The 25367-nt window shown below is 39.4% G+C and overlaps 1 protein-coding gene across 6 annotated transcripts in view; it reads left to right on the top strand.

The window, feature by feature from the left end:
• Nucleotides 1–25367, top strand: part of TENM3 (teneurin transmembrane protein 3) — a 1300329-nt gene that overhangs the window by 1260119 nt on the left and 14843 nt on the right. For all 6 annotated transcript variants that reach the window (XM_061372205.1, XM_061372214.1, XM_061372239.1 and 3 more), the window contains 5 exons: nt 2930–3162; nt 3729–3883; nt 4668–5542; nt 21870–22045; nt 22613–22848. In XM_061372205.1, the coding sequence (XP_061228189.1) occupies nt 2930–3162; nt 3729–3883; nt 4668–5542; nt 21870–22045; nt 22613–22848 (1675 nt within the window). The remainder of the gene's footprint in view (nt 1–2929; nt 3163–3728; nt 3884–4667; nt 5543–21869; nt 22046–22612; nt 22849–25367) is intronic.

Here is a 25367-nt window from a genome sequence, read left to right as displayed (position 1 = left end):
GATTAATGCTGATAGGCATTCATGGAAGGAGTAATTTTTAGAAGGACTTTGAAGACAGGGAGGTCATTTGTAGGCTATGGCAGTATCCCAAGTCAGTAGAGAGCCAGAAAAAATGTTTAATAAAACATAAAACCAGCTTTGAGGGTGTATGGTTTAGAAGGCACAAGAGTGAATCGGAGAAAGTCTGAAGCAGGAAGACTAGTTTTAAAACATCGGCGCAGGTGATCCGACAGCTGAAGAATTAAAAGATAGGCATAAGCAAGATCAAAGCAATGGGAAATAGATCATTGCAGCTTTGTGCATGTGTGTGTGTGCACTTTAAATTCCAAGCATTTATTTGGCGTAGGCTGAACAAGTTAATTTATAGTCATTTGTCTTCACAGGAGCCCATGTTGGTGTGTAACTGCCTGTTTTGCAGAGCCACTGACAGCGATTAGGCGCTACTGAATGAGTCCAGAAGTCACTGACTGTGGATTTTATTTCTTTGCACTTGTTGTTACTGGTAGAAGGCAAGAGTTTAACATCATTTCAAGCTACAGTGAAATAGAATTAACTTTGTGCGGCTTTGCAGCCGCTGGCTGCTTCTCCCTATACTATTTTTGAGATCTGCATAGTGCGCATGGATGTTTTCTGGCTGGAAAACAAACGTGGTTTCCCCTGGACAGTTACTCAGTTCCTCAAATTGTGCCTTGCTCCTGTGAATTTATGGGGGGGGGGGGGGTCCTATCAGCTGAAGCTGCCTCAGCTTTGTAAGCTTCACTTGAAAAGAAACTCTGAAGTTAAGCCTGTTGTACTAACTCAGCAAAGAGCCATGAGACATCTACGTATGGCAAGTTGGAGAGTTTATATTGATCCAATAATACCCTATGCACTCCCACACTTTGTGGGTGAGGAGTTAGTAAAATAAGAAAATATCCTCAAATGATCAGCTGTATTTTTTTCTTTTGATGAGGATACACTGCTTCCTATGAGAACTCGTTCCCAATAAGAAATGCTTTGTAATTTTTGTTGGAATTCATTAGAATGTAGCAATAATCTCATATTTATGAAGAAAACAGCTTTTAAAATTCATTCTAGAAAGAAATGATTGTGTTAGACACAAATTATTCAGTTATTGATTTGATGATTCTTTATTCCAGCAACTGAAAAATATGACCGAGGAGGCAGTGTTAGATGAGTTGAAGAGAGGTACCTTAATTTAGATTTCAGTAGTATAAGAAAGGACTTTATTTTAAATTACAATGAAATAAAATTTAATTGCACATTTCACATTTTGTAACGTGTTTATATTTGAAGTGTCTGCAAAGTTTCTTAAAGACCAAAGTAATCATGTAAATGGGTGTAATTTAATTTGCAGTCTGTAGAGGTATAAATAATTTGTACACTACATAGTGAGCCTATTAAATGATCTCTGCGTAAATTAAGGTTTCGAAAATACCTTTCAACTATTTAGCACATTGGCAATAACAGATTTCTAACAGACAGGAAGTGAAAGTGAGCCTGCATTTGATTGCTTTCAGAGATGCTGTAGACCACTCAGCTCTATAGCAGAGCTTTTTAAGAGGTGCTAATCACCCTGTATTTGATTTCATTAGTCTGCTTCACTTGGTTTCTTCATTCTGAGCCAACATGTTAAAAGTCTTAAAAACAAAGAAAATCCTATTTATGCAACACATTGTTTTCTGTGTTTTTGTAATTGGATAGCTATAAAAATCTGTCCCTGATAAAAGCCATAATTTGTTCACAAGTTGTTCCTGTTCGTCTCTTGTAGCTTTCTCCAAGTGGTAGTACATAAAAATGTGTTACATTAGCACAGTTACGTATTTACAAAACGTGAAGTATAGCATTCTGCGAACAGATGTTTGGCTATCGCCAAGGCTGGTAGATCTGTTTAAGCAGCGCTTTTGCAAACATCAGAAGTGGGACTGCCTGTTCTGACACTCTGTTTCAATCCATTAGGAGTGCATCTGAAATTACCTCCTGTATTTACATGACCTTATTTCAGCTCTTCATGCCATAAATTAGGTCAGGAATCCCAATTGCAGTGGGTTAAGTTTCTACATCGTAATATATCAACCCAAAAGGTAATCTCCAGGGCTGGTTTTCACACCAGCAGGGGAGAAAAGGCAGTAATTCTCAATTATGTGCCAGTAGAGAGGCAAAATGTACGTTTCTGGGAAAATGGTTAGCAATATGTATTTTCACTGTAATAAAGGCTGTGTTGGCATAGTTAGAGGTTCTGTGCCAACGTGTAGTTATTTGAAATACGGCTCTGAGTTAAGAAGAATGGGAAAGCTCCGCTTGGTGCTCCAGTGGAAAAGATGACATTTCCTAATGCATTAAATCATGCGTATCACGTCTTTGAAAGCAGTGGATTAAACAAATATTTATGAAGGATGTCTTATCTCTTGCCTGTGAACTAATAATATGAACTCTGCCTTATCTGTTTATGAATTATATAAACCATGCACCCCAGCAGCCTTATATAAATTATAATAAACCAGATAAGATGATAACAGCAACAAAGCATAAGCAAGGGCTGGGGTCCTGCTGCAAAGTTTGGAACTGGATCAAGGTTCCCAGAAAGCCTTGGAGTTTTTAGACTCCAGTATTTTCATTTGGCTGATTACGAGAAAGGAGCTGTCTCTAATTACAGAGCAAGGAACAGGCCTGTGAGCATCATGGACACCATGGATCTTCTGTCCCAAAAGGATGAGTAGTCTAGACTGGACTGCTTGTGCCACAGGCAAGAAACATGACCCAGAAAAGGTTTTGGGGCCATGACCTCGTGCTGCCTATGCCTAGAGCATCTCCGATGGTTTTAACTATTTATGTGTTATCAGTGTGTATGAACTGAAGCCTTTTCTTCTTGATCAAGTGTTACTGGCAGTTAATCACAGCATACGCAATGTTTAATTCCATTTTACAGCAACAACCCTGCTCACAGATACTACCTCGCAACTGACCCCGTGACAGGAGATTTGTACGTTTCTGACACAAACACACGCAGGATTTATCGGCCCAAGTCGCTCACGGGTGCGAAAGACCTGACCAAAAATGCTGAGATAATAGGAGGAACAGGGGAGCAGTGCCTACCGTTTGATGAGGCAAGGTGTGGTGATGGAGGCAAGGCAGTGGAGGCAACTCTCATGAGCCCTAAAGGTAAAAAAAGCTATCCCCCCCTCCGTAACTTTCAAACTAATAAGGGATTCAGAGCAGGGAACATGACCATGCTTAATCACTGAACCCAGTAGTCGGGTCAGAAATGTGGTTTTGAGTCATTTTTTCCAACTGGAAAGACCACTGAGGAAGAGATCTACAGGGGTCCTGGGTTGATTTTCAGGAAGTGCTTGGCTTGCGTGGTTATTGAGCATTTTTAAATGCTCATTTAGATTATGCATTTGGCAGGCAGCAGTGAAGATTTAAAATCAGTTTTGCTTCTGGTCCCACTTCTCCCATCTTTCAGGTTAACTTAAAAGCTAGGCCCTTCTTAACATACAGCAGTAAATGAACAGCAAATATCATAAACAATAGTAGATTTTATACTGAATGTTGTTTTTTTTATGCAAAATATATTTTCAAGCTGTTTTACTACCTACTGCCTAAAACCATCTTTTCTGCCCTTAATTTGCACTAGATACATATCACTTATGCTCTTAGTTACAGATACATAGTCACTGCTAGTGCAAAAAAAAAAAACACCCTGATTTTTATTCTGTTCACTAAAGGAATAGCAATCGACAAGAATGGGTTAATCTACTTTGTTGATGGGACCATGATCAGAAAAGTGGATCAGAATGGAATAATATCCACTCTGCTTGGCTCCAATGACCTGACCTCAGCAAGACCATTGACCTGTGATACCAGCATGCACATCAGCCAGGTATTTTTTAGCTGCTGCTAATTTGGAAAGCTTAGCTGGGGCTAGAAATGCAAATGCAGCTTTCTTGCACCTTAAAATAGAGCTGGGTGGGTGGAGTGTGTAATGGGTATTTAACACAGAATTTGAGGAGAAAGAAACCTCTTCCAAGGGCATGAATCGCAGTGTATCCTCTTAGCTGTAAATGCTCCTGTATTCAATTTTTCTGCCCATAAAGTTCAGTTCAGTTTAGAACAGCATAACTATCAGCAGGAAACATTAAGTCTGGTAGTAAATACTGGGAGAATGGCAGATCTGTTAGAACTATCTTGGCATGTTGATGGTTTCAGAATCACTAACATCCTTAGCCTACCAGAGTGCATGAGAGGATATACACAAAAAAAGCAATTTTTTTTTGTCTCAAGAACCTTGTGTACTTAAGAGGGGACATTACTAGTGGTGTGTTTAGAAATGGAGTACACTATGATGTTTTGTAATCTGAAAGATAGTAAGTTCTTTTTGCTATTACAGGAATTAAAGATGAGTACTGTCCTTGAAGTATGCATTTAGATTTTGATATCACAAATGCATATATCCTGTAAGATATAGTTCCAAAGCAACTGGCTTTTGTTTTCAATAAAGTTTCCCTTGCCTCCCTGAAAAGCTTCAGTTTGCTGCATGTATTTTCATATATGTCCTTTTGTTGTGAGATGAAAAGTATCCTCACAGCAGGGTCTAAACTAAAGGTGCATTCATTCATTTAATCTGCACTGGTCAGCTGTTTAACAAAACACTTCTGTTTGTTAAGGTTCGTCTGGAGTGGCCTACAGATTTAGCTATCAACCCAATGGATAACTCCATCTATGTTTTGGATAATAATGTGGTGTTGCAGATCACTGAAAACCGTCAGGTTCGCATTGCTGCAGGGAGGCCGATGCATTGCCAGGTTCCTGGAGTGGAGTACACGGTGGGAAAGCACGCTGTACAGACCACGCTGGAGTCAGCAACCGCCATTGCCGTGTCCTACAGTGGGGTACTTTACATTACAGAAACTGATGAAAAGAAGATTAATAGGATAAGACAGGTCACAACTGATGGAGAGATCTCATTAGTTGCTGGGATACCCTCAGAGTGTGATTGCAAAAACGATGTCAACTGTGACTGTTACCAAAACGGAGATGGCTATGCTAAAGATGCCAAACTTAATGCCCCTTCCTCCTTAGCTGTGTCTCCAGATGGCACCCTTTATATTGCTGATCTTGGAAATATTAGGATACGGGCCGTGTCAAAGAACAAACCCTCATTGAATTCAGTGAACTTTTACGAAGTTGCTTCTCCAACTGACCAAGAGCTTTATATCTTTGATATCAATGGGACTCACCAATATACTGTGAGTTTAGTCACCGGAGACTACCTGTACAATTTTAGCTACAGTAATGATAATGATATTACTGCAGTGACAGATAGCAATGGGAATACTCTTCGTATCAGACGGGATCCCAACCGGATGCCAGTAAGAGTCGTCTCTCCTGATAACCAAGTCATCTGGTTGACGATAGGCACTAACGGATGTTTGAAAAGCATGACTGCACAAGGTCAGGAGCTTGTCTTATTTACCTACCATGGCAACAGTGGACTTCTGGCAACTAAAAGTGATGAGACTGGATGGACCACTTTTTTTGAGTAAGTACATAAAATAAAGTCAGATGCCTTATAGTTTCATTGAGTTACACAATAGCACCTGAAATATTTCTGGGGGCTGATGAAGTAACTGTAAAGGTATCCCTTTATAACAAAAAGTACAGAAGGATGCTTTCTGTTTCCCATGCTGTCTTCCTGTCTGATTTCTTCTAAACACTGAGTATGGGTAATTATAAATTCCTTATTTTGAATTTCAGTTTCGTATATTGAAATAATAGTGAGACAGGATTTCACTCTTGTCAAGAAGGCTGTAGCTCAGACAGCAATGATTTCATAGATTTGCATCAAAACTAGATTTTCACCCCATTTGCTCATTGGATTGACATTGTTCTGCAGCAGATACTGACAAGAAATTTGTCTTCACTGCTCTGTATTTTTTTGCTTTCTTTTTTAATAAGTAAGAGCGTGTCTGCATGGCCTTTACTGAAACCAAAAGGCTGGGTGAGAGGGGTTTCTGAAGTTGTAAAAGGTTGCATTTCACTGAGTGGGAAATACGCCGAAGGATCTCCTGGATGACACAGCAGGCTTTCACACAGGTGGACCTGGGGCAGGGGAAGCTGAGAACAGAAATGTGGGCCTTGGGGAGCGAAGTCTCATTCCTGTAGGAATAAACTGAAAACACAGAGACCACCAGCAACGTGTGGTGTACAGGTGTGGAGCACAATAGTGGGATGTATTAGTGGAACAGTAGGACTTGTAATTTTACCATCCTCAGAAGAAATCTTTTCAGTGAATTGCTTCACCCTGTGTTACAGTCATTAAGTCATCAATGCCTGTTCATAACTGCCAGATTAGCAAAAGATTTTACAGAATACTCAGTTATATTGACCAGGAAGGTCATGACAATTTATAGATAAACTAGTAGAACCTGCGGGTTCATGTACAGGCTTTACAGGCAACTTCATCCTCAAATGAGCTGAACTACAAACTGATACGCCAAACAAATGTGACAGAATGCAGCTCAAAACACAAACAACTTATTTCAGAAAAGGTCAGTGCAGAATTAACACAGGTTTTTTTCAGTCATGTCTGTCAACTGGAAAAATATGTGTATTTTTAAATCACATGAAAGGCGTGCTAAGGTTGGGTAAAAAATATGTCTATGAAGGAGTGGAAGACGTAGTTAGTTTGATAAGTAAAAGTGTTAGAGGGCCTCAGCTGAAGTATTCAGGATTACAAAGGGCATCATGAAAATCCACTAAGTCCCTTTTCTTCTTTTTCCCCTTTTCTTTTCTCCTATCTTTATGATGAAATGCAGTAGCAACTGCTGCCAAGGTCAGGGCCTAAAAAAAATGCTTTCAGTTCAACACACGATAAAGAAAATAAAGTGCCAGTGTCAGGCAGTGGCAGCAAAGCCAAACATCTGTGTTCTGAGATAACTTCATAATTCTGTCAGTGTACATTTGGCTGAGGCAGTGTGCAGGAGGACTCTGAGCACCTGTACCTACTCTCCAGCCTTTACATACACCCGTCAGAGACACAAGAGCAGCAGGTGCTGCTTCACTGCATGTTATGTCCTGAAGTGGAGACAGGGCTAGAAATGCTGATCCCTAACAAAGACAGCAGGTGGAATGGTGCTGCTGCCAGTTCTAAGGTATTCTTACAGTAATGTGTAAATTGGCAGGGCTTTGGTAGTGGGCATGTTCCCAAAGCATTAGCACACATCTGTAATATTTAATTGTGCATTGGTGCATCCGCTGCGTATCTTTTTAGGTCCTGCCAAGAGGACACAGAAGCACAGCGAGGATACACAGAGGAATGAGAAATGGTGGAGGGGAGGGCTCACGTGTTCTTCTCATGAGGTAGTCCTGTTCTGCGTGGTGAGAGACCAAAGCACAGCTATGAATAGGCTGGGAATAGTCATCCATTTCCACAGAGAGTGAATTCAGTGTTTAACTGTGACACACACAACCACTTGTTTCCAGCAGGCGAATTGGGTAAGGCAGTCAATTCAGGGGATAGTGAAGTCCCTTACTGAAATTAAGGCATCTGCTTGGTACAGCAGGCACTTTAAATCATGCTGGAATTCATACTGGCTAATTGAGGACCTAGAGTTTTAATCAGGGCAGTAATTTCTCCCCATGTTGTGTAGCCTACTGTGGTATACTACAGAAGTAGCTGATGGCTCTTGAATGTGTCTTAATGGCATCTGTATGATCACAAAAAAGTGGATATTATATTCACTGTTCAGTTCTTGATAGGTCTATATTTTTCATCATAGGGAGAATTCAGGGTACTGTGTGTCATGAAGCACATAGTTATTTACTGAGTCTGTGAATAGCCATCTTTCACACCTGATCTGCTTTCATGCAGACTTTCTGGTCTGAGGTAGGTTATGTCCAGCTGGTTTACGGAGAACCCAAAGGACAGGCTATTCCCCGCAGTAAGTATTAGTATTATTTCTAAGCTGCTGTTTATGCATTTGCTAAACAATTACCTCCAACCAATGTCTCATTAGAATTCCCAAACTGAAATAATTACGGAGAAAGCTAGGCAATTTCACTCACCCGAGATTTGCAAGTGTATGAGGCTGTTGTGGAAGCAAAGATACTAATCTCCTCCCTGTAGCCATGGTGAAGCAGTAATCTGTTTAATTGCAACAAGGAAGATTCAGATTAGATATTTGGAAAAACTTCACGGTGAAGATTTTGGAGCCCTGGAGCAGACAGACAAGGATAGTGACCCCTTGCCCTTCACAGGCTGTCTTTAGAACAGATTAGACATCTTTCAGGAGCAGCACAGGAAGAACAGATCCTGCCTTGGGGTAGGGGTTGGACCACATGACCTCTCAAGGGCCCTTCCGGTCATGTTTTCTATGATGCTCTGTACAAGTTAATACCAAAAATAAAAATTGTGGTGATTATGTAAGGCTACAGGGAATAAGTAAGAAAAAAGAAAAAAAAAGCATTCTTAAAAACATCCACCGGGCATCACAGCCACTTACTTCTTTTCAACATAAAATCCCCATGCACCAAATTTGTGTCTCTACATTTCCCTTTTGAAGAAAAAGCAGATATAGTCACGACTGTTTTGCTGGGGTTTATTCTAGGATCAGCAAACATTATTGTGACTTTGCTTTTCAGCACTGATGATTTGTAACATTAAATCTGACAAGGCCTGGTTTCCAGAGGCTTCTGCTACTATCGCCTAGCTAGATGGAAACCATGTGTATCGTACAAGGGCTTGTGTGGGGTTGACATGGTGTATGTGTGTGTTTCTCTCTCCCAGCTCTTGCATATTGACATTTGTAGGTAGTATGGGCTAAAAACATTTCAGCTGAAGAGTTTCCTGTTGAAAACAGTGAAGTCTTATTAAAAAAGAAAGGTTGCCCTTGAACGTCAGGCAAGGAATAAGAAATTAAGAGAAGAAATCATTCTGACTTCCTCATTCTATTTTAGTAATAGCAAAGTATTTGTTTCATTGCTGGGTGCATTTTCTTTTGATACCAGTTTGTTTATGTATTTTATTTACTCTATTGTATTATTCAGATTTTCAGAATACTCTGGGAAAGTGATAGAATTGGTACTGCATGGTGAATTTAGACATCCTTCTCACTCAGAGTCAAAGCTTTTCAACTGCTACACTGTCCCATGGCTAGAAATGTCATTTTCAACTGAGTACAGCTGGGTTGTTTCACCCTTTGGTTGTCACACATCTCTTTAAATGGCAGAAGTTTTAACATTGGAATAAAAATATTGCGGTTTCTAGTATTAAAAAGATCAGTCTTTGGAGCCAATTTAGGAATAGCTTCGTTAACTGTTCTCTTGTGCAAATCTGTTTGTGTAACCGGAGCGTGGTTCCAAAGAACTTCCATCATTTCAGTTGAGTTCTCAGCGATTTGAGAGCAGATTCATGAAAACTGGTGGGTTTTTTTTTCCTTTTTTTTAGAACAACTTCTCAGTGAAAAGAGGATATCTTTGACAGAACACTGCAACCCCAAAATGGCAATTACTGCTCTGGCACACATTAAAGCATTTGGACTTGCTTCTTTTCATGGCTTTTTTCCACAGTCTAAATCACACAAATATCAGATCCAAAAGAAGTTTTCTTTTTTATTTCATTTAGTCTGGATGCCAATTAATCTAGAGTTTACTTGCTTTAGTCTCCACTTTGCCCAAAGGAGGGAAGGACTGACATACAGGAAATAGGGGTTTTATACTCTGTGGATTTTACAGCAAAAACGGTGAGTACTAACTTGAATTACTGATGATATCATAGAGTCTCTTCTCTGTATTTGTTTACAGACTTTGATTTTTTTTAATATCTTTATGGAAAAATAGATTTCTAAATTCCTATCTTGGTAAGGGCTATAGTCTGCTGATCAGAATTGACACTTTGTATTTCACAAATGCGTACTTTTGCAAAGCACTGTTACTAAATTCATAGTAACCACTAGCTGTTATCGAAGGTCTAAAAACTTGCTGAATAAAAAAGATTAACAGAGCATTCACAAAAAGGATTGAAAATACAAGCATATTAAAAAACCAATGGAGCCAAACGAAGCTAAAAGTCCTCCAGATTAGGTTTTATAATGAAATTATAATATGAAACAAGGTGTAAGAGTAATCAGCCTAATCAAATTCTGTTGTTATAAAATTGTGAGATATCTGAGCTGGAAACTATTAACTATAACGGCATATTATGTATGCATAATATGAACATTTAAACAGATAAATCTTAAAAGTTGAACTAATTATATGCATATTAGCATTTTGGAAGTGACACTTCCAAGCTAGCCTATATGACATTATTTCTGTGCAGCAGTTTCCATTCTGCTTTGATGTACAGAGAGCTAAGCCAGGTGCACAGAAGGAGCATTTTCTCTGGACTTAAGCTTTTGAAGTATCAGGCATGAACTCCTAAAAAGCCGTCAAGTGCTCCTTTGCAATTGATCAGTCTTGTAGGAGGTCAGACCCACCCATGCCTCCAAGCCTAGGTCTCTGTCAAAGCCCTGGCATGCCAGCAGTTGACAGATAGGCTTTAAATTCAGCTGAAAATGGGTAAAAATCTCACAGCTGAAACTTTTACAATGCTCAAGAGGGCAAACTATCCCAGAGAAAAAGCTGCTATTACTTAATCTGATCAAAAGCATAGGGCAGCCCTCTGAGAAGGTCCCAAGCATCTTGTTCAGTCCTGTTCTTCTGAATCATCTCACTATCCTGAGTCATGCCCTGGGAGCTGCTGGAAGCTGAGCATGCACTTGTGGGGCTGAAACAACCATGCTGCACTCATTCAGCTTGCTCCACAACTATTGTGTGTAACTTCAGCCAGGATTTTACGGGGAAGTGCTTAGGTTGAATCCTTGGCCTGCTGCCCTGCCAGCCTCTGGCTGCTTTGAGCTGCTCAAGTTGCTTGAGGAGCTGACAGAGGCTGCTCTGAGAGGGAGGATTCCCCCATGGCAAGGAGACAGCCTTAGTTGCCTGGGCAGCACCTGCCGAGGTTGGGCTGCACTGCTTAGATTGAATCTGTGTGCACACTGGTGCACTTGGCACTCAAGTGATCTACAGACTGATACAGAGTCCTTAAAGGTGGTTTAGGACACACAGTGGCAGCCCAGTATTGGGCATCTGGGACCTGTCCCTCTGCGGTCCCAGCCCAGGTGCTTCTGCAGCCTCCTTAGTGAGGAGTTGGCTTAGTTCCTCCATCTGACAGCTCTATGGAAGGTGCAGGCTGCATGTGCTTTCCTTTGGCCTTCTCTGACCTATTTGGTTAAACTCAGAAAACCTTCCTCCCTTAGCCATTAATTCATTCCAATAGCCACCATTTCTCATCTCTTTCCTGCTGATCTTCTTTTGCCTTCTCCTTTTACGAGCAGTATCAGTAGGCAGAGGTGTGATCCAGACTAAGATGCAGCCTCCTCCTCCTCCTCCCTGTAATTCACTGCCTTTCTACCACATTTCTGTTTTGCTCTCCAGACCTTGCCTTCTTACTATATTTCCTTACTTTCTCACCTTGTATCTTGCTACTTCCCATGTCTCCCAATGCTCCTCTATGGTGTGCTTGGCTTCCCTGCTTTTTCCTTTCCCAGTAGTGCATTTCTTCTCAGTCCCATCTTGTATCTCTTGACAGTTCATCCAGTGTTTCCCTGGGCACTTCATGCCCTGAGCTCATTCGTCTTCTCCTTCCTTTCCACCCTAACCCGCTCAATTCTTGTCTCCCAAGGAAATGTGACAGAAATGAAAGACAGTGACATTAGCAAGCAGACCCCTTACGAGTTTACTTTGCTGCCATAGTTAAACTGACAAGCTTTCCAGACATTCTGGAAAGGTGGCGAAATCACGCAGAATGTGAAATCCTGATAACTTAAAGACTAGAGAGAATCACAGGTAAAAATCTGTTTTCACTGCATGTTGCAGAGTACCACCTGTTACATATTACACTTTTATTAACAATGCATTCACTGCTGTGCTTTCCTTAAATCTCTCTGATGCATAGCAAGATACTGCCTTTAGCTTGGACTTGCTTAGTTTCCCCACATACCAGGTACATCATCTCTAACTGTCGGCATTTGGCAATAGGGAATAGATGATACTTTGCAGTTTTTCTCCTCCTTCATCTTAATGCATTGCTTGTGGAGTCTGACCTGGAAATACTGAGATTTGGCTTGTTAAAAGCTCAGTGGAACTTCTACTGAAAGATTTCATTTATATAAAAGCAACTGTTCGATTTTGATCAGATAAAAATTATCCCCCATTAGTGGTAGCAATTCACTTGCGCATTTACTGTATATGAAGGAGATCACAATTCAGTTTTCATCATTAAAATTTCTATTCCGTGTGTAACATTTGTGGGGCTTTATTTTCCTGTAATGTTTCTGTTAATTTTTCTATCACATTTTCTGTCAGTAATACGAATATCTAAAAGTGCCAAGTCTTTTGTCTTGCAATTTTAGGGCTCTTATTCTAATTTGATTCTGTTTTCTTGTAAATACCAGAACTTGCAAAAATTTGTAATCTGGGCTTTTATCTCCTCTAAACAGCATTCTCTGAATGTCCTTGGTATCATAGAGCTTTTTTGGATATTTTTATCCTTTTACCATCAACAACCTTTTGTACCTTCTGCTGTTACTGCTACTCCTTTTTGCTTCATCAGTGTAAAACATAGTGGCTATAAAGCAGTTAACCATATTCATTAAAACAGTTTTGTTCAGCTGATTATCATATTCTTGCATTGACTTTTGTAGCATCACATGAGCCCTTGGTCGCAAACCATGACTTAGAAGCACAATGTCTTTAATTTTCCCATATTATTTTTACTCAAGCAACAAAAGAGGTATCCTTTTCATTCTTAACTGTCTCTGAGCTGTCTTTTGGGGAATATTTTTGAGATACTGAGTCCTCGCATAAGTGCCTCTTTCTCCACATTGGCTGGCACAAGCCAGCATGCAATACATATATTTCTCTTAAAGCACATGTCAGGGACTAGCTCGTCCTCTGGTAGTCAAGATTTGGTGGTTCTCTGCCACTTAGTGTGGCACAAGTTCAAACTCTCGTAGGCATAACCCTCTCTCACCATTTCATGCAGACCCATGCAGGCAAGGCTGACCAAAAGACAGTTAAAACTATTCCCTCTATTTAAGCAAGCTAAGTACTCTCCTTACCCAAAGAGAGCTTGTAGGGAAAATATCAAGCTGACATGTTCAAATTGTGTATGGCCACAAAATGAAAAATGACGCAGGTTTTTAAACCTTCTTAGAGATACATCAATACTTCATAGTTATGTAACCATGTTCCATGCAACATGCAGTTTCTGAGAGGAGCTTAGTGGCAGTTGTGCTTGCTTACCATGTTTCTTCTTCAGATAAATCATTGAACACTTTTATTTTTTCATTTCAACCTTCAACTGCCTTTTGCTAAGGTAGAGGTTATGATCTCCCAGTTTTCTAACCTGGAACTGTAACTTAGCTTTACAGTAAATGTCATAATAATACAACATGCTGACAGCATATACTTCATGTATACTTCAGTCTTGTAAGACTTACTTATGCTGACAGTGGAGCACAGAAATCTGCTGTTTCAGACTCATCCTTCTTAATGACAAAACAGCCATATTAAAAATAATCCAGCAATAGATACCATTAGTTATCAATGAGATTTTTTTTTACTGAACTGTAGTGTGTCCCTTAATTGCCCTGTTATCAGTAGTATATCTCGTCTAATCAACATTTACCCATTTCTCCATTCTTGAGTGTTTACTGTTCCTTGTCCCTAGAACTAGGCTAAGAATAAAAGCAGAACAGAGAAACCACTGGTAGGTAATAAAATAGCAGTGCTGAAGACACGTGTCAACATTATTACATCACGTATGAGAAAGGAAGAAGTGCTTTGATCTCTGTCAAGAAAATCAGCATGTGATGTCTCTGTGGTTTTGGAAAGCACTTAGAAGCAAGGATAATTCAGTAAAAAATAGTATTGTTCCTATTAATGACATAAATGTCCTGCATCGTCAATCCTGTCAACTCTGCTCAGGCTCCTGGAAGTATCTGTTTCACTTCTTACTTTTATCAGGGACTTAATAATACCATTTGTTCAGTTATTGACATGTTAATATTCTTGTCCATGTTAATTTTCTTTGTCAAACAGGGAGGCTGTTAGCCAAGGTAGCTTGCTGTCCTTTACGTTCACTTCACGGAGGGCCTGATGCAGTGAGGGTGGAAGGGCCGCTCTGGACTGCATGTGAAAAGGCAGCTCTCTATTTTCAGTCATGCTGTCTTCAAATGTGCAGTCCTAATGTTGAAGCTTCATCAAGAGATTCAGCCTTCCTTGATGTCCTCTGTGAGGCCAGACTAGTCATCCTGGTAGGGAGCCTACCAGATACATGCGGTTGAAAGTCCTACCTAATTCACTCCACACAGGGGAGAGTGTCAACGCAGACTGCATTGGTTGTGTGTGACCTGTGCTCCGAAGGAGTAAGGATGTTACTCTAAATTCATAGAACCTGGATCAGCAATATTTGTTTGTCATCTGGGTATTCCACTGTCCTAAAAGAAAAAATAAAATCCATATAATTTTGCTTTCCTTTTGCATTTCATACTTCATGCAATTTAGTAAGCTCGGTATATCCACTTTCTGTGACCCTGTAAGAACACCTTCATGGATTTTTTACCTTTCAAAATGACAAAGAAAAAAAAAAAGAAGAAGAAGAATTAAGAGGGGAAAAGTAACATTACAGCTTATTCTGTGAACAAAATGTCTGTCCAAACAGACCAGCGTTGCATCCTTTTTTCACTTGAAGGCCATGCACTTAGCTCTGATAGTGTAAGCAGACCTTACAGCAAGGGGGAAATCTGTTATACAAAGTATATATACACCAAGATTCCTTTTATTTGAAAGGCCATACTCTGGTATTTATATCGACACGGCACACGAGCTGAGGAGGTGGGAAGGAGGTGACACAGAAACAAACCAGCAGCCTCCGGGAGCCCTGAGATTAAAGCCACCGTGCACAGGAAACTGCTGCAGGGCAGGAGCTGGCTCTGCACACCCTGGTGAAAACCAGAGTCTGGCCCGTGCAGACCCCACAGAGCTTGGGGGCAGTGAATTCGCATTAGAGGGAAGTTGAAAGTCAGGGGATGAGTGCTGAGGTCTTGTAGATAAAAGCCTGGGTACTGTAATTTATCCTCATCTTTGTAAGGACAAGCACCCTTCAATCACTGAATTGGCTGCACTCAGTTCAAAAGGGTACATGCTGCTGAGCACACACCCCCAGCCCTAGGAAGCTACTCCATCCCTGAGTAACACCTTCCATTTAAGCCATAGCGCCTCCATCCCACTGCTCCCAGAGAACTCCTTCCCCCTTCCACATATACCAGTGTTGTTCTTCCTGCTCTTCAGAAAGCACCATCGTCATTAATGCTATTTATTTGTGCAGGTTGTTGTGCATGTGAAATGTGGGTCAGAAATGGGAATTATGAAAGAATTCTTGTTTCTGTGAACCCCTACAAGAATATAGATGGCAGGTACTCAGTGCAGCAAACAGCACAGTGTGGCAGGATTGCAACACTGAACTGCAGTGAGTGAAAAATTTGGCAATTTTCTGGAAAAAAGTAAAGAATCCACCCCAGCCTGATAAATTCATGTTTTGCTTTTCACTGCAAAGCGTCACTCCTCCCGAGCTGCCTGTCTCTGGAAGTCGTTTTGGATTAGGCTGTGAAGATGATCAGTCTTACTGCAGCACGAGCACTGAACTTGCGCTTGTTTGCCTGGTTGTGCATTGAAGTGGAAAATGAGCATAAGAAACTTCTCCATACAGAAGGGAGCAAGCTATGGCAAAGGAAGGTCTTGATTCATTTCTTTGAGCTCCCTTTCCAACAGACACATTTCCTGCAGTGATTTTCATTTAGTATGCCTGTTGTTTTGCAGATGAGTTATGGCTGTCAAGAATGGCCTATTTAAGTGAATGGTTCATGTCTGGTGTGCTGAAAAGAAAAAAAAAGACTAAAAACTATCCTTTTACTGTTATGACAAAATAAACACACCAACAAAAACACAAAACTCTCAAAAGCTGAGTTACAACAGAAGGTGAAAACAGAAATTGTCGATTGCTTTCCAGCTGAGGAAATCTCTTCATTAAACCTGGGCTGAAAAATCTGTCCTGACCACATTGCTGAGATAAAAGACCATTACCTGAATTATTTAGCCAGCTGTGCAAACAGTTGCGTAAAAGTTTCCCAGATGAAAATGGGATAAAGACCCTTTCCCCATGGAAAGCAGCCATCAGATAAAGCAACAGGAAAAGTATACCAGCTGTTTGAATTTAAGCTGGAGTTGTCTGACACTTGATTGAGCAGGACAGAGAAATTTAGCTGATACCGATAATTTTAATGTCCTTCCAGCCTCTGTGGTTTTGTGAATTTATGTTTTCTGCCCAAATTCCATTAAAAAAAAAAAAAAAACCAAGTAAATAGGTGAATTCCTATACAGAACTTGATTTGAGCTGCAGTTAACTTCAGCTTATTCCTGGACCTATTTTCTGTAATTCCTATTCATCCACTGTGTTCTTAGAGCTAGGCACAACAGAAAGGAAAAGGGAAAAGGAGAAGGAGGGGGAAAAGGATTAGAACAGGAAGGGAAAGAAAGAAAGGAAGCTTTTTCTTTTAATATATTTAAAATTCTGTAACATTCAAAAGCATATAGATTTTTTTTCTCATGCTTAACAATATTTCAGATAAGAACAAAGAAAAACTGCTACTCCTTTTATACAATAGTAAATAAAACCCACTTGTCATAATTTACAAACCTACTAACATACATCAAGTTGTCATTTATGACACATTTGCTTCCTTCTTCTTAAGCAAACAAAATACTAGCAAGACATACATCTCTCATATTGTTTATGATTCCATTTTTAAAAAATACATCTGTTGTACCTCAGAAGAAAGTTACAGTTTGATATTTTGGGTTTCCTGATACATTTGCACTGTGAGTTCACAATCAAGGTGATGTCAAGTAGATTGTGTGGAATTAAAGGAGTAAGTAAGTGCATATAGTATTTCAATTAATATTATTTTTTAAAAGGCAGGTCATACACGAGTAGTTATGAACCCACTGAAGTGAAGTGTGTATCTCAATGAGACTAAAGAAGAAATGCCAAAAATGAAAGGAGAAATAATTTGTTTGCCCATGCATCTGTAGATTATTTTCACTTCTGTCATTATTAGAAGGCTCATTCCGTCACTCTCCAGACAAATCAAAAGCAAAAAAGCCCATCAAAATGAGGAAGGCAACTCAGAAATGCAGGAAAGCAGAAAAGTTAACAAATTTTGTTATGCTGAAGTTGAGAATCTTTGCCTCTCCTTCAGCAACCCCCCTAATAGTTAAAAATGGTCAGAACTAGAGCTCCCGGTAACTTGCCATGTACTGTTTTAAATCAGTGGAGGACAGGAGAGCTCCATATGGGTGACAAAATCATAATAAAAAAGGATGGGATATAAACTATGGCTTTGTTTCCTTTTGATCAGCAAGGTAACTATTTTGTTACTGGTTTAGCAATGCAGTGTTTCCTTGACAAGGTGGCTTCTCTTTACCGTTGTTTTCCAACTGTTAATTCACTATTTGGGAGTAGCTAAACTTGAAGTATGCTACAGGTCATTGAATACAAGTGAAAGAACATATTTGCAAACCAACAGTCTTTAATGTTAAAGACAATTGTCCTTTATGTAAATGTGAACTTAATGGCCTCAACAAGCTGAAGGAGACATTTCATTGACAGGTTAGGACAGATTTTTTAGTATGTGTCAACATAATGAATACACACCTAAAACAACAGCACACTGCACTTCTGAAAGTCATCTTTGAGCCTTCTGTTCTCACCTGACAAGAAGCAGCATCTTGCCATGTAGAGCTTTAAATGGGTAGTTTGAAACAAGTAGGGTAATGTTCCATCAAATTTTAGGCACTATTGATAACTTGAGATGTATAGAGGAAATGTCAAATGTGTGTTGAATAAGAATGTAACAGTACTTTTCATTTTGCTGTCAAAATTATACATGTCTATATTATGAAAAGCATTCATGCCTCATTTCTCTATTACAGTATCCCAACTAGCAGTAATATCTGTAACCAGTTTTTAAAGAAATACATAATACACATTTGCACAGTATGTCTTGTTACCTGAAATGTGTAGGAACAGGCCTGCCTTGCTCTTCAACCTGACATGTTTACAATAGCAAAAAACCCTACTATTACTGAATTTATTTTGGTTTTGTACTGAGTGTGCTGCAGAGGTCTGGGGAAAAGCAGCATGGATTGTAACTCAGCAATTGGCATTAGCAGCAACCTTTACTATATACCTCATTTCTATAACTCCCTATTTTATGTTGAAGTATCTTCTGATGTAAGACGTTAATAATGCTCTTCAAGTTGGGTTGAGATAACTGTGCTCCAGACTAAGATACAATGCACATGAGGAACAAGGAATAAAGTAAGTAAGTAGGGCATTTCCATCTGTGACAAGGCTTACCAGGAAGTTATCACTGCAAAGTGAAGTGTCCTACATAGACTAGAACAGAAAATGGTCTGGGAAGGAATGTAATTAAAACTAAAGGAGATGAACAATGGAAGAGATACTTCCAGTAGGTGAAGAGCAAAAGGTCAAGAATCTGGGAAGCTGATTATATCTCTGAGAAATTCTCACCGCAGAATTGGAAAACCAGCTGCTGTAGCAGATCATCCTGAAGAAAAAGAACTGGATCTAAGGGAAACTTCAGCTAGCAGCAGTGGCAGCTGCCCCTGCTGCTGTCCTCTGTAGTTACTGACCAAATATAAAGATTGTTCCATTAATGAAAACAGAAATGAGTTGATGGGATTAATGCACATGAAGTCACACCCAGTAAGAAAGTTCCTGTTTCAGATTCTTGAAAAGTTTATGTGAGACTTGCTTTTAAGGAATTGAAGAGGTTGTTTGAATGGCTTTGCAATGGAGCCTGGCACAGGAGAAAGATCAGAGGGCTCCACAGCAACATGTGTGCCTGAGCTTGTGTTTAGATGAAAAGATCAAAGAGGCTGTGAAATGCCAAAAATAGGCACTCGCCCTCTAGACTTTAGATCTCACTCTTTTTAGGGCAATTTCAATATTAGAACACTAGGCAGATAAAAGAAATCTCTCAGTCTAAACCTGACAGTCTCGGATGAATAAATTCACCTTGGTAGCAGAATGCAAGGATATTTGAATGTAGTAAGAAAAATGGCAAAGGAATGCCCAAAGGTATGAGTGATGTTGCTGTGTTGAGCATTGATAAGACTTTGATTGTAAGTAAAAAGATAGCAAGTATAGTATTTAATGTGCTGTGAACAAAATGAAGGACACACATTACAATCTGTCATAAAATGGAATATGTAGTAAATTGTAGAAAAACCTATTTGCTTTCTTTCTTTTTGTTCCTGGCTATAAAAGTGTGAGAAACCACATCTCAGTCACATTTTCTTCCTACACTAGGACGCCTGAACTAAGGAATCATGGCTTTTAAGATTCTTTCAGCTTTAAAGTCATGTTTTTAAGAACATGAATGTGTAGCATGATTTTTTGTTGATCTTTGAACTCTCCCCCCACTGTAATAATATTAGGCGCTTATCTCAGGCTCATGATGTGCTTTCATGTATTTGTGAAAGAAGAAACCAGTTCATGAACTGTGGGCATAGAGTCAAAAAATAATAACATGGAAGCAAGAATGCATAAAACAAGAATAGCGATGTTCAGAGCTGCATACTGCAGTGAAGCTGCACAGTGTACTGAATACTACTCATGTGTAGCATTTTCCAGTTCAGTTGGTATGCTCAGAAATATGCTAATTTATTTCTCACAAATATTGCAATTCAAAGGGTGAAAAGTTCTTCCTGTAGGGAAATTTACCTTCTGCGGCTTTAGTAAGCATTGTTTGAAATAAAGAGCAGCACTTGGCTACTGGAATCAAAGGACGCAAGTAATTCCCAACAACATAATTTGATACCATTTTCAAACATAAAGCGGAAAATAGAAAAGGACGCTAATTGGACAATATACGTTCCCCTGGGAGTTTAAAGGGAAGCTGTGCATGAAAATAAAACAAGTTTATGCAACTGAGGAATGAGACTGAAGGTCATGAATAGGCTAGCAGTCACAGTCATACAAAAGGAACGTTGGTATGTTTGTTTTGGTCACCCACATAAATGCAGTATCTTGGCTTGCCAAGTCCTGTATGTGAAAAAAAGAGCCAAAATTAGGGCTAGAAACACGCTGCAAGAAACTCCATTATCTTGAAATGTACTTAACTTCAAAAAATAAGTAAGTTTTCCCACTTGATTTCCCTGGCTTGCAGTAGGGTTTCTGATTTTTAAACATTCTTTTCTTTTTCCTGTTGCTAAGTGAAAGTCTTATATAAACAAAGGAAATCAACTGTGTTAAAAGGATGGAAATGACTGTATGCAAAAAGCTGTCAAATCTACAGAGTAAGCAAACTGGAAAAAAAAACATTTCTTAACCTAATCCTTTCAGTTACAGCAAGGCTGTGCTGTACTCATGCTGCTTAGAGAAAGTTAGTGTGTCGGGGGTTAAAATTGTTTGGCATTAATTCTCTCAATTTAAGAAAAGGAGTTTCTGTAGCCTCAGTGATATGCTTGGGGCTTTTTTATTTGTTAGGTTGATATGGGTTTTTTGTGTTTCTTTCCCAGAAGGAGCAATTTTGGTGATAATTGTAAGCATGAAATGTCTAGCACACTGTGAAGACCTGCAGGGTCACGTTCTAGTTACTTTAAGAGACTAAAGCTTCCTTCAGCTTCCCGCTACGTGGTTACAGGAGAGTGATGAAAAGCTCCTGAGAGCAAACAGGTCATATGTGGGCCTGGAATCACCCTTTGGAGACTTGTTTCTCTCCGTTGCAGGTACAGGCAACCTATGCTTCATACCAGGAGCCTCAGCTGAACACCTAGGCTGACAAATCAAGGCTGTAGTACTGGAGCAGCTTTCTGACCTGAAGCTCACATAATGCTTTACCTCTCTATACTGCAACCACAGTGAATGTTTGGATGTGAGCACGGTCTCTGATCTTGTACCAATGAAGTATACGTAACACAGCACAGGAAAATACAGTATTTAGACATCGTAGGTCTACTTTAATTACAGAAATTGCATCTGCTTATTCATACTAAATGGATATATATAGCTGTTGGTTTAAAGAAATGTCAGTAGAGTCAGAAAAATAAGCATCTTGTGCTTTTTTTGTCACAGTTCTGAAACTGATCCATAGGAAAGTGATATATGGTAGCTGTTCTGATGTCCAGCTACAAGCAGCTTAAGTAGATTAAATACTACCCTGGTTCTTTCTCTTAATAATACAAGGGATGTGAAGCACTCGGGAACAGGAGGACAGGTGGTCTGCAAAATCATTGAATAGGAAAGACCCAAGAGACATTCTTCCTAAGATACCCTTTTTATGAAAAATTTTGAGGATTCCTACAGTAACAGGAAAATCTAGTCCAATAACAGCAATTCAGTACAGAATGCGATGGAATTTAGCACCAATAAATATTCTCCCTTTGAAATGGTGAATTAGATGTGCAGCAGGATCTGGTCACACTTCAAAGAATAATATGCAGAGCTGAAGATCCATCTGTTTGCTCTTGCTATCACCATTGACTCTCCTGTATGTTAAGCAGCCTTTTGACTACTTCAAAGCATGTTTGAAGTCTTTGCTGTGCCTATCCCATGCACAAAAAAGCAAACCTGCCTTAACAGTATGAGTAGCTGGTATTTTTGTTCATTTATTTTACTTGTAAATGAAAATAATTTGTTCCTGCTATGGATCATTTCTGGACTTTTCTTTTTTTTTTTTAAGCTATGATAGTGAAGGCCGTCTCACGAACGTTACATTCCCAACCGGAGCTGTCACTAACCTTCACGGGGAAATGGAAAGGGCCATTACAGTGGACATTGAGTCATCCAGCAGAGAGGAAGATGTCAGCATCACTTCCAACTTATCATCAATTGATTCTTTCTATACAATGGTTCAAGGTACTGTAAACAAAAGGGATTTTTGGAAAGGAGAAAGAAATGGATTGAAAGGGGGAAAGGTACAGAAATAGCACGAGGTGAGATTTTAGCTTGAAAATAGCATGTGGCATCCCAGCAGCAACATCCTTGAAAAAGTCAGTCGTCATAGCCTTGGCTGACATGATTTAGTGTGAGGTGTCCCTTCCCATGGCAGGGGGGTTGGAACTAGGTGATCTTAAGGTGCTTTCCAAGCCTAACTATTCTATGACTCTATGATAGTATGCTTAGGATTAGGCAAAAAATGCCTACTGAAATAGCAGAAAATATGTTTTGTGCCAGTTCCAAGGACATACTCTGAGGGTGGGACTTTTTTTAAATGTTTAAGTGACTTTAAAGATAGATCCCAAAGGCATTTGTGCTCTCATGTGATACAGATATTCTTACCATTCTTACCCTGGGTATTTATTACCATTGGGTCAGTCATGTGAAGTCAAGTTGTTACATGAACATATTTCATAAAGCATGCATGATAAAGGCAGGCTCTGAACCCATGTAAGTAACCTGTGCATCTCTTTTTTGCCTTTCCAGATCAGTTAAGAAATAGCTACCAGATTGGTTACGATGGCTCACTGAGAATCCTGTACGCCAGCGGCCTGGACTCACACTATCAGACAGAGCCGCATGTGTTGGCTGGCACCGCCAATCCAACAGTGGCAAAGAGAAACATGACCCTCCCAGGAGAAAACGGGCAGAACCTGGTGGAGTGGCGATTCCGGAAGGAGCAAGCCCAGGGAAAAGTCAATGTGTTTGGCCGAAAGCTCCGGGTAAGCATGCAAGCATATAAAGTATCTATTGCATTCTCATTATGTGAGAGGAAATTTAAACACATTCCTGTAGGTATTGCCATCCAACAACCACAGAATATTTACTGTAGACAAGCTTACTGTAGGGCAGGAAGCACTTGATTTTATTACTTCATTTATTGTCTGATTTTCCTTATTAATGGCTCTTTTCTGTGGACTTTAAACTGTTGGTTTTAACCTAAAAAACATTGGAATGAATCAGGATGAAAGAATAATTTTCTGCTTTCCCTCACTATTTTTGTTTCTGGTACTGAATTCACACATCTGACTTTGAATCTTGTTTTAAATTATTCTACCTTAAGTTAGCACAGCCCTAATACTTACTTATTGTAGAAAAGGTGTAACTGTGTGTGCATGTGTAAGGAATATTCCTATAACATATGTCTATACCATTTTGTTGGCATTTCTTCTTCCTATGTAGTTAATAAAATACAAGTAGGAAGCAAACTATCATTTATGACAGCCATTTGGTAAAGACAACATAGATTAAGCATTTAAAATTGTGTTGCCAGGAAACCATTTCAAGACCATATCAGAGGTCTCACTCTTAGAACTGAACTCAGTTCCTTAAAATAAGGCCTAGGCAACATATTAAATGAAGGTAATGTCAGACCACTCGACATCTAAGAGGTAACATGCCATTTTAAATCTTAAAATATTTTGTATCTTCATTTGGGATGAGAAAGGAGGGAATGCTCTCACGCACCTTATATTCCTCTCTATCACTAGTTCTGCAAGAAGAATGGATTTTTTAAGAAGGAAGAATGACTGTGCACAGTAGCTGCTGGTTGATAGGCACGTCATAATACAGTAGGATAATACACCTGCCAATTCATTTGTGAAAGAAGCCCAAGAGAAAATAAAATAACCATATGAATGGCATTTGCTTTGGCAGTAAAACAAATCACCATGAGTCCAGTTCTCAAAAGCGAAGAAAAATTTTGGCATTCAAGTGCAGAGGAGGTAAAATAAATGTCACAGGCAACTTGGAAGACGTAACAGGAAAAATGGCACAGCAGAGAGAAGGAAAGATTTAATAAGACAGAGGGGAAAGTGAGAGATTATAGATTAGGATAAAATAGTAGTAATTATATACAAAGAGAAGTAGCATATGGAGAATATGAGCTAATAAGAGAAAAATGCCTCCAAGAAGAAGTAAAGAAAGAAACTTGTCAGCAAAGCAAAAAAAAAAAAAAAAAAGGAAGCTGTTTTGAGATTGATTTACATGGGAAGATATTAGAGAAATGTCACTTGGGGGTGGGAAGGGATGTAAGAAAATAGAAAAAGAAAACAACAGAAAGAAGAACATGAACAACTTAGGGAGCTTATCATTTGCATCTACAGATACGTCAATAACATTTTGCTGCAAAGAAGACAAATGTAGACAAAAAAATGTGGCAAAATGTATTGCCAGTAAATGTACTCATATCTGTGACTCTTTCACTGCGTTTTATATTTATGTAGTATCTAAAATCACCAAGTACACTCTCAGGTACTATCTTGGTTTTCTATCTTGTATTAGTTCTACACACTATTAGTAGTCTTTATGAATAAATTAATTAGGAATTATGTCACCCTCCCTTAACTCAACAATCGTATCAATCTTACTTTTGTTCAGACTCGAATCGTAATTGTTCAATAAGCTAGTTTTGTCCCTGAACCTGTATATTTGGTGTGTAGGCTGGCCTTTGACAGAAGTCCTGACAGTCTTCTATGTGAAAGAGCTTTTTGTATTGAGACCAAACAGACCTTCATTCACAAGGGTCTCAAATAAAGGAATGGGTATAAGCTCTGTCTCAAGGGATGCATCCAGAGTAGGCAGGTAAGACAGAAAAGGGAGCTCACAGGAAGAGTTTGCTCTGCCTCCTCCTGAGACCTGACATGCCCCAAGCTCTGCAGAAGTCCCCAGTTTTCACATTACCTTTTGAATCAATCTGTAAGGCACAGTAGATTCCTGCTTTTAATAGGGGATCACAGTCAGATTTCATGCTTCTCACTGGAAAGAAAAACAGGAATTGAAACAAAGCAGGATAGATGGACACCTAAGTTACTGACATGCATCAATCAGGACAATCTGTAGGGACTGTCAAGAGACTCAGTTTTGTGTTGCTAATTTAAAATTTTCTGAATTATTATCTTTATGCTAATGCAACCCAGAGGTTTCAAATGTATTTGGAGCATGGCTGTCTTAGATATAATAAAACATTCAAGTTTTGCTGTAAAAGTATTTTGGTAGCAGAGCCATTGTTAAGAAATGCTTCAGTAGAAGGCAGTACTTTAGCTGACATGTTATTCCAGCCCCATACTGTCCAATGAAAGAAGCTATATCACCAAATCTTCTTGTTACTATAATTGCCATCTGCATTACAAGATTATGGGAGCACAGCCAAAATTTCACCAAAAGATCACATGTCTGAATGCAAGAGCTCTGTCAGCAGAGTCTGGCTGGAGAAAGAGGAATTTCCTTTCTTTCCCCTGTA

Source organism: Neopsephotus bourkii, unplaced genomic scaffold (assembly GCF_033783945.1).
Source record: "Neopsephotus bourkii isolate Nb327-2 ecotype Australia unplaced genomic scaffold, CSIRO-AGI_Nbou_v1 NB_168, whole genome shotgun sequence".
Taxonomy (NCBI): Eukaryota; Metazoa; Chordata; class Aves; order Psittaciformes; family Psittacidae; genus Neopsephotus; species Neopsephotus bourkii.
Note: the sequence above shows the minus strand (reverse complement) of the source record. Positions and strands in the feature narration are given on the sequence as shown.